Below are 10645 nucleotides of genomic sequence, written 5' to 3'. Positions count from 1 at the left end.
AAAAAATAAGCCCTTCAAACTTTTCAATAGTCGAAGCTGGAAACCTAATATATTAGCACATTTCCTGGGACGAGGGTATTTTAAAACTATACTATATATGGTAATGTAACTATTTTATAATCCTTATCTTATCTATTTTGAAGTACCGTATAAGGAAAAGGCCTGAGTCTATAACATAATAAATATTTAGACAGTGGCACTTCATTTTCATGCAAACACTTGAATGTACTGTAACAAATGTACAAAAAGAATTATTGTAATAGGTTAATATAAACAAATCAATACAAAAAGTTAGGGCCCAAGATAATTATTTTTGTTAAAAAACAATTTTTACTTTCAATCTCCTTCAGTTTTTATACATTATTCACAAATTATGCCTTAAAGCAATTTCTGACTTCTTTCGCGCGGTTTGAAGCGGAATTTCTGGATCTCCCCAAAGGTTGTAGATTGGCTTCGGCAGGGACAGGCGGGATGTCGGACACACTTGGACTCTAGCCATCTTTATCAATTATGATATTGTGAAGAATGCAGCAGCCTTTGTTTGTTGGTCTGCACTTTCCGGGGATGTTTCAATACACCCACTTAAAATCCGCCATTTAGCATATAAAATGCCAAACGCACATTCAATTGTCTTTCAGGCACTAGACAGCCGGGTGTTGTACACATCCTCAGCTTCACCAACTGATTTTTGTGAGAACGGCTTCATCAAATATTCCCGCAACGGATACGCCTCATCCGCAATAAAAACATGGGGCACCTTAACATCACTTCGGGGCAAACATTTTTCACCTGGAACGTTTAGTTCCTTCCGTTCCAACAACTTTCCCAAATCCGATGCTTTGAAAGTGCCCCCATCACTTTGTTTGCCAAAACCACCTACATCAACAAATAGAAATTTGTAGTGGTCATCTGCCACTCCTTGCAGAACGATCGAAAATGTTTTTTTGTAATTGAAGTACATGGACCCAGAAAGTGCTGGACATTTTATTTTGCAGTGTTTCCCATCGATGGCACCAATGCAGTTTGGAAATTTCCAAACTTCTTCAAACCTCCTAGCCACAGTTTCAAAATCTGAAATTGTCGGAATGGGCATATGCTTTGGTTGAAATGGTGCCCCATAGTAGTTTGCATACATTCCTCACAATTTTTCCCACTGTATTATCCCCCATCCGGAATGAAAACCCAAGAGTCTTATAACTGCTTCCAGTTGCCAAGTACCTGCAATAGAACAACTCAATACAGTATATTTATGTCAACACAATCAAAACGTAATGCACCAGTTATTATAAATATCCTATTGTCGATAGACTAATCAATAAACTATTGATATGTTTTGGTAAAATGTGCATACATTCACAGGGTGTCAATTGTGTCGCGGAACACCTCAAGATCTCCGAAATCATTGCAGATGTGGTAATAAAACTTAAGACATTACTAGATAGAAATATAATTTAATATACTTTTCTTCATGATAAACCCTATGTCGGCTTACGATGAGGCAGAAGAAGATTTATTTATTTATTTAAATAAATTAATTAATAATTTCCGTTACTGTGTATTCCTTACGGAAGAATAGCTTACAGGTCTTTCTTATGTGTACAAGTTGTCACCTATATCCAATTTTTCAATTTGCCATGATTTTTATTTTGTATTTCAGATAAAGATGTGAAGCTAATCTGGAAAAATCTGCGAGATGAATTCTGGAAGCAATATAGCAAAACTCCTAGATCCGGAGATGCAGCTCCAGACTCAACATCTCAATAGGTAGGTAGGGTTAATATGGAGATTACAGTATTTTCTGCAATTATCCAGCTTTGGTGACACATTGGCGCAAATGTATGAAAACGTTTCAGGTGACATCCTCATGTACTCCTGGAATTTGTCTGGGTATTCTTTTATTTGGGAAAACAGATGGTGATATTCTCCCAGATCTTGTCGCACTTGATTAATTGGATGAGCACTGAATTCGCGATTACTAGAAGTACCAATCAGCCACCACTTACATGCTGACGACATTTCGTCACTGTCATCACTGCTATCGCTAAACATTTAAAAAATGTTACTACTAACCAAATAACTTGTACACTGGATGCCACACAGTGGAAGACTGGGTTGTGTTCGAGGCTGTAGGAAAGCTGCGTGCGCAAACCTCTTTACTATGCGATACTACCTCTTCCTACACCTCCATCTCCACCTCTACCTCTACCTCCACCTCTTACCTCTTCACTATGCGAGCACCCTTACACATACCACATATTTTTATGCTCCAGGGCCACCTGTCCCCTACTGACATCACGTTCCAGCTCAGAATTGCCTTGAGGTTGCTGGCATAGGTACTGAAGAAAAACACACATCTAAAGATGATATACCATGATTAAAGTCTCTCTTTGAACAAAAAATCTATCTTAAAGTAAATACAGTTGTTTCTGTGCTGGAGACAATCAAGCCCTCATAATATCAGTAATAAATATCTCCTATGATGTGAATTTTATTGTACACACAATAACCAGGACATGGCCATTATGTGCTTGGACTTATTTATAAATTGAATTCACTATTAGCCATCATAATACTTTCGAGCATTGAAAGGTAAGCGACTATTGGGTTATAAAGATCTACATATTTAATAAATAAATAAAGACTGCAGTGGCATAAGTATGGGATGAGGGGATAGATTCCCCCCAAAGCCAGTGGCGTAGCCAGGGTGGGGTCCGGGGGATCCGGATCCCCCCCCCCACCCCCCAAATATAAAAAACCAATCATTTTCCTAATTAAAGATAACAAAATATTGAAAAATCATGAATTTGTGAAATAATTTTTTAACAAATAATGTTTTTTATCGATTATGAATAGTGTTAACATTAGTTAAAAACCCATTACTTGGTACCCTGATTTTCAAAAATTTTCCCCCTGGTTTCGGAACCCCCAAGCAAAATTCTTGGCTACGCCACTCCCCAAAGCCTCAGAGATATAAAAAGTTATTTAAAACTATTGTATAGTTTTGAAATTTAATAACTGTATCTGCTTTAAGTTAAATTTGTTAGTGCCAAACTGATGTAAAATGTATATCCAGACACAGGGGCAGATCCAGGATTTTTTCTGGGGGTAGGGGCACAAAGGTCTGACAGGTCTTCTCATATTTTAGATAAAAGACAAAATGCAACAATTATTGTAGCAAATATTCTCTTTATTTTGATATGTAAGTTATTAATATTAAGTTAAGTGATTAAGACTCTGTAATACACTAAAAGAATCGAACATAATGATATCGTATTGTAATCTTGTCCATTTCTTAAGTGCCTGGGAAGGAGAAGGTATGTGCCCCCCTCAAATGCTTACGTCCAGGCATGTCATTTCTCAAAAATTTTCCCTGGGCGGGGAAGGATCGCCACCCCAGGCCATCTTATCCCCCAAAGCATATTCCTAGTTACGCCACTGACTAAGACCATTAATTAAGAGAAAAAGATGCACAAATTTTTGGACTGGCAATATGAGGCAAGAATGCAGAAGTTCAGTTTGTAAGGTTTAATCGCTGCATTGATATTCTAAAGAATTATGAAGGTACTGGAAGAGCTATAATGCTCCCGAGGGATGCTGATACATCAGTCAATTGGCAATTGTGGAGTCCCTTGGTAGGTGCAGGGTATGTCCAGCTTTGGAACTTCACATTTATCTTCAGAATAGAGAGCAGTTTGATTGTACTTCTTTGTTGTACTCCCAGTCCAATCAAAGGTATTCAACTTCAGAACAAACTTGGTGTCACAATAAAGGAACCTTTAATTACGCTGTGTGACAAAAGGTGTACCTACATACTTGCTTTAAGACTACCGACACCTTCTGAAAGCTACTCAGAACAATCTTCTCAGGTATAATTATAGGGTAACTGTAATCCTCAGGCAACTATGATTTAGACCCAGACCACTGAATTCTAGTTTTTAAGGACATTGCTTGTCTGGGTTAGTAGCCTTCGTCCATGTGCTCCACAAATATCAGTTTTATTGGATCTGATGATGCAGGAAAAGAAACAGAATTGATCCAATGGGACCTTGGTGAATGGCAATCTTTTCTGTTTTTAGTAGGAGTTGTTCTTTGGAAACTCTTGCTGCGGCACCAATTTCCACATTGCAGAATTCTGGAGGTACCTATCTGATTAAGGGCTTATCAAAGAGGATCAAAGGTTCATTCACGTAAAAGCCTCTGATATATCCTCTCCATTTGGGGTCTTGCTCTACCTTCTGCAGTTTTCCCTGACTACATCCTTGATTATAATACCATTTGTAATTTGTCATGAAGTAGCGTGATGGGGATATTGATGCTTTCCAACAAGCTTGGAGAATAGGAGGTGAGCGTTTATGCTCCGGACACTGCCAGCTGAGCGGATTCGTATTGCGGGGCTACTAGATGAGCGGATTTGATTCGGTGGGCGATTGTTGAGCGCTTTTGCAGTGGAGGTATCGATATGGGTATTCTTTCAGTTTCCTTGAAACGCCACTTACAACATTATTTTACCTAACATGTAGTGATACATGATTGGTTAGAGTATGAAGTTGTTATTTTAGGGTTAGATTGTATTACAGTCTTAAATTTAGGAATAGGAAAAAGAAATAGTGCAGTTCACTTGAAATCAATGCATGGGGTTAGGTTAGTATACTGGTATTTGAATGTTGCTGACGATTTATCTTTATACTAGCAGGCCACCTGACATTGCTCGTGAAGGATAGAACCCAGAGAAGTGGGGAACTTTGTATTTATGGTAACATGGCAGGATTTTCAGGCAAAGGAATGAAGCAGGCTGTGGCATAGCCAGCCAGGGGGGGGGGGGGGGAGGTCCGGACCCCCCGGACCTCTCTCCTGGCTATGCCACTGAAAGCAGGTATGATGATGCTATGCATATGTAACAGCAAACAATGGAATAAACGATTTTAAGTTCACCGCGCACGGGATCAGCTTATACCCCCTCTCATAAGCAGGTTTCCTGGGGGAAAATCTTTGAAAAATGACATGCCTGGTAATACATTTTACCTCATATTAGCATTTTAAGCAGATGCAGTTATTACTCTTCAAAAGTAGACAATAGTTTTAAATAATTTTTTTATATTTTACTGAGGCTTTGGGGGAATCTATCCCCCTCATGATCCTCATAGTTATGCCACTGGTCTGGTGACGTATTTATTGAAGGACAGGTGGAAGGGAAGTATGGTAACAGAGGGCATAAGATAATATACATAAAGCAAGATATGAAAAATGTAAATCAGAAGATATTTCTAATGTTAATAAGACTAGGAAACATAATGAAGATACACTTTTATATGTTCCACAAGAGTTTTTAATACCGACCCAGGTTTCGACAGTACACTACGTCATTATCAAGGTAACCTTGATAATGACGTAGTGTACTGTCGAAACCTGGGTCGGTATTAAAAACTCTTGTGGAACATACAAAAGTGTATCTTAATTATGTTTCCTGTCAACAAGTTCCACCAAGTATCGCCTTCCAACCTTAAGCTGATTAATAAGACTAGATGATAGCAGAGTTGAGAGGAGGGCTGCATCAAACTAATTTTTGGGATGCTGACTGATTATGATGATTAATGTTACCACTGACCCCCCCAAGCCCAAGTGGCCCCTCAAAAGAACTCTTTGTTGAGTTGGTTGCCTATCTTCACGGTTGCCTGCGAGACGAGAAAGTGCTCTCCCTCCACCATCGGTGGCGTAGCCAGGAATTTCGTTCAGGGGGGTCCAAAATCAGGGGTGAAATTTTTTGAAAAACAGGGTACTAATTGTAAGGAGAGGGTTTTAAACTAATTTTAACACTTTTCATAATCAAAATAACTTCATTTGTTAAAGAAATATATTGTATATTCATGTTTTTTCAACATTTTGTTTCTTTTTATGAAGGAAAATAATTGCGATTTTTTTGGGGGGTCCGGACCCCTGGCTACGCAACTCTCCACCAGTATTTACCAAAGACCCTCGGAAGCAACACCCTCAAATTTATAAAAAAAGAAGAGAACTTGACTGCCACCAGCTTTAAGGTGCTTCTAATTAATTCAATTTATTTTTATTTCTCACTCTGAAAACATCACTATATTTGGCCTTTATATCGGGGGGCTACAATACGGAACAATGGGTGACCAGAAGCATCCATGCCTTGGTTAGGGAATATCTACCTATGAGGGGCTCGAACCCACAACCTTTAAGCAGGTGATACTGTATCGTACCACCACTAAGACCGACATTTGTTGTTTCAATGTTTATGTTCTAAGTTTGTCAAACCTGACAAAAATCGCAGTATTTTTCAATTCTTCCTCTTTTTCTCATTCCTCTCAACCAGTGGCGATTATAGATAATATTTTTTTTGGGTGGGGGACTAATACCAATGATAAGTAATCAGTAATCACAATAAAAGTTTTACATTAGTTTTTGGTAGCTTAATTCAGAAAATAAATAAAAATAAAATATTAAGTCGGTTGATTATTAAAATACTGTTTTTTTTAAAGGTAGTAACGCTGTATCACTATTTTCTTACACGCATTGCGTTTATATTTATTCAGATTAATTATTTTTTCCATTTCAAGGGGGGAATCCCCCTGCTGTCACCTCCTTTGGCTTTTCCAAGTATCACTTCTCCTCTCCCTCCTTCTCTTGACAAATACTCAGCCTCCTCCCCACTCTTCGCCGCTGGGCACATCCTTATTCTCGCGGCCAGACAGGCGAGGAGGATGCGTAAGAACGCTCAACCGGAAGCAAGCGAGCCCCATCAGCCAAAAGCACACTCTTCTCAAGCACCCTAGTCCACTACTCTTCCCCTCCACGTGGCTGGCTGTCTCGTCTCCTCCACCTTTTCCCGCGTAGTATTTCCCGCCTCCGCTGTCTCCCTGGCAACGGGTTGGGCGGCTAGCCAGTCAGCGAGCAGGTGGCAGCTACCTTGCCAGACAGGAGCTCCGTTCGATGCTCGCTCCCTCCTCTCCTCTCCCGGACTCCATTGGCGGATTCACCTCAGTGTAAATTCGGATTGCCAACCCTGCCGTATTTTCCGTTCTGTACCGTCTTGCTACAATATTTTTTCTCAGTTCGCCAATGGAATAAATGCCTCTCATGCTAACATATTGGACTTATAAGCAAATGTGCACTTAGTATGTATTCGATGAGTAGGCCCGATTCTATACATTTTTCTAGTGTAAGCGAACAAAATTCCAACCCCCCTAAAAAATAACCAGGGAGGATTGGTAGATTTACTGGACACATTTTAAAATAAATACAAACACTTTGGGAATAAGGGTCGAGACTTAAATGTCAGCGTTAGCTTCTAACGTGCTTTTCCTTATATATGTTGAATGTTATATTTTTAGGGCTTGGGCGCCCTCTTTTGCTTGGCGCCCTTCGCGGCCGCGTACTTTGCTTACTGCTTAAACCGGCACTGCCGATGAGATGCATAATGATTTATGTTAACTCTCTTAGCGCCACCTAATTGGAGAGAAATGCAAAAGCAATTTAAATAAAATGAAACACCTCAGGGAACAAATTTTTGCAACCTCCTGTACATAGTATATCAAAATGCATTAAAAATTATTGTTGATGTTTAAATGCATAATTAATCCTGATTTTTTTATCCACGACTTTAGTTGATGAATAATTATTAATTTGAACAGTTAATTACCTTAACGCCAACATTTCGGCTCTCGGCGCTTTTCGGCAGAGCAGGAAAAGTCGATATATTGGACCGCAGCACTAAGATGGTTAAGTTCACTACTCTAATGAATAATTTCTTTTTCTCGTGAAATTTTGTCGTGTTCCTGTGCATCCGGTTTTTTTCAAGAAAAATTTGGCAACCCTTCAGGATGTAAACCGGGCAAGTATTACGTTAATCGTACTATTTATTTTATATGGCTGTTAATCCCCAAATAGCAGCAATTAATGGATTGCGGTGAGCTATTAAAAATTATAAACGAGCAAAAATATTCTCATTAAAAACTTTTCCGCATGTACTAAAACAAAGAATCACTCTTTCCAGTTATCACTCTCAGGGATTGGCGAAGTGAGGTGAATGAAATTACCTTTAAGTAAATAAAAATTTTGAGTTCTGTAATTTGTGGCCATAACCCTCGGGTACATTATATTACACCGTATAACGTATCCAGCTCACATGTTTTTTTTTATTGGAAGGCATCGCGAAATGTGGTTCAAGATATCTTTTTAAGGGAAAATTACTAATGGAGCTCCACGATTACGAATTGCAGCTAGACCAACGAAAAATAAATAGATAAATTTCTGTTAGAGTAGCTTTTCGAGTCAAAATTAGTTCTTTTACGGAATCAATACCATTGTGGCATTTTTAGTGAACCCCCAATAATTTCTGGTACCCCCCAGAAATTCCTCCGAATTCCTCCGAACTTATCCGCAGAACTTCTCCCGCTAAGGACTTTTCGCGCTAAGGTTTTTCGCGCAAAAGATTTTCGTGCGAAGGCCCTTCGACTCAAAGGCTCGGAGACTGAGTCTCGGAACTCTTGTCTCCGAACTCTGTCCTCTGAAGCTGCCATCCGAAGCAGACATCCGAACAAGCCATCCGACCCAGCCCACCTGGAGATCAAGACTTACATAGCTAGTATGGCGGAATAACTACACCTTGCAATATAGGTGAAGTGGGTGCTGAGTCATAAGAATGCAGTTTGGAGTCAGAAGTACTCCACTTTGTACTATCATAACTCTCTCTCCCTCCAAGACCTCATCCTAATATGTCTTTTCCCTCCTTGAATTCCAATGGCTTGCCTCAATCACTGATCACACCACTTGGCCATGTCTCCCACCCAGGAGATAGAGGAGAAGAAACCCGGCGCGGCGGTACGCCATTCTCGTCCAACACCTGCTTGGATGACGAGAAGTGTTCCAGAGGTTCCAGTCAACACGGGCTCTTGCAGGGAGCTTTTGAATACCGATGCGGCTGACTAGGACATCGCAGTAATCCCCCCACTCCTTTGAAAAATTCCCCCCCCTCCACACTGCCACTGTTCCGGCTCGGGCAGTGCTCTTTGCTCACGAGCGGTCTTCGCGATGACATCGGTCGACTGAGAGAGTGATTTCTGAAAAATCATTTTTGGTCCTGGCAGGCAAACACAGCTTTGTACTTCGCCTTTCAAAGTATTGATAATGTTGCTTATGAGCTTATTAGTTATCATCGTTGATTTTTGTACTAATTTTGATTTTGAATATTTCTATTTGGAATACATTTTGATTAAACATGACTCGTAATTTTGTGACAATTGTTTCTTTGACTGCTGATTATTCTTGTTTTATGGAGTCTTTCCCTCATCCAGTTAGTGACTGGCGATCGGAGTTCCCTTTGTCTGGGCTTACGTTACGAAGCTGCAAGATTTAAACACGTAACGCCACACAATAATATAATTTGATAAAAGCCGAAGAAAATCCAGCGTTCACATTGGTGCTGTGTAAATCGAGATATTGTCAAATCAAGATGGTGGAACTCAGATCACGGTTAGAAATGGTAAACGGCACTTCCTTACATTCCAGCCTCTTTGTTAATGTCCATCCTCCGTTTCACAGACTCGCGAGGCATGAAAGAAATTGCGGCGGATACGAGGTTCACACCCCTAGGATCAAGCGTGTAGGCAGACATTTTCTTCGGAGTTGCTTGGGTGATATGCGGGTTGCCTATACGAGTAATTTGTTACCAATTCTCAAGCATTGGAAAACTATGGATTTGATTATATAAGTTATGAGGTCCGTTTGCTTAGTGCTGAAATTTAAAGTTATCGTTCGTTTTTATCGATACGATCAATTATGGCTTCGTCTCCATAGGCCTTTGTTTATTGCGTACCCCCGCACGAATTTTATACGTTTTACGGTCCAAATATTTTTTCGTGGGTTAAATAATACCGGAGCTCCACGATTATGCCGTGAAATTAGTCCAATAAAAATAAATTTCAAGCTCTATAAGAGTAATTTACGGGTCAATGTTTGCTACTTTCATGAATTTCTTCAATAATTCAATTCGGTCAATAATCGCCATGGCATTTTTCGCGTGAAAAATTATTTTTTTTCCTTTTCCGTCCCGAAGTAGCCTAACATCTCAAAGCATTTTTTTGGACTCCAAACTATCCTTATACCTAATAAGGTCAGTCATCATCTTAGTATGTTTATCTTAGTTTATTCTGCCAAGTAGGTCCCATAAATCTTAAGAATCACCTCCCTTTTTTCTCCTTGTGCCTCAATTTATTTCGCTGATTGCGACGATAAAAGAATTTTCCTGGCGGTATTTCCCAAAGTCGAGAACTAACTCTTTCCTCGCATGCCCCTTAAAAAAAATTCACGCCGCAAATGGTCGCGACTTGAAGTCCAAGCATTGCAGAGTCAAGTCGACAGACTTCTTTTTTTCTCCCTCTCTTTCTCCAGTCCTCCTAAGACTATTTCTTTCGGACAGTCCCGTCTTCGTCGTAGGCACGTCTGCCTTTGATCGTCTCCCACGAATTTTATTGACCCAGCTCCTTGATTTATTCCCGGGAAGTTCCACGAGAAAAGTTTGCTCCTACGTAGATGTCCGCCCGTGTTTCAGTCAGCGGGAAGAAACTCCCTCCCGGCCAAAACTGTGACTGTCCTCCCAAAATTATATTACGAGCGCAAAAACTCC

The 10645-nt window shown here is 40.0% G+C and overlaps 1 protein-coding gene across 1 annotated transcript; it reads right to left on the bottom strand.

Moving 5' to 3' along the window:
* Positions 1–634: 634 nt before the first annotated feature.
* Positions 635–1135, bottom strand: LOC124166434 (protein ANTAGONIST OF LIKE HETEROCHROMATIN PROTEIN 1-like). The gene has a single exon (XM_046543965.1). The coding sequence runs from the start codon at positions 1133–1135 to the stop codon at positions 635–637; it is 501 nt and encodes a 166-aa protein (XP_046399921.1).
* Between the last annotated feature and the right edge of the window lie 9510 nt (positions 1136–10645).

Source organism: Ischnura elegans, chromosome 10, assembly GCF_921293095.1.
Source record: "Ischnura elegans chromosome 10, ioIscEleg1.1, whole genome shotgun sequence".
Taxonomy (NCBI): domain Eukaryota; kingdom Metazoa; phylum Arthropoda; class Insecta; order Odonata; family Coenagrionidae; genus Ischnura; species Ischnura elegans.
Note: the sequence above shows the minus strand (reverse complement) of the source record. Positions and strands in the feature narration are given on the sequence as shown.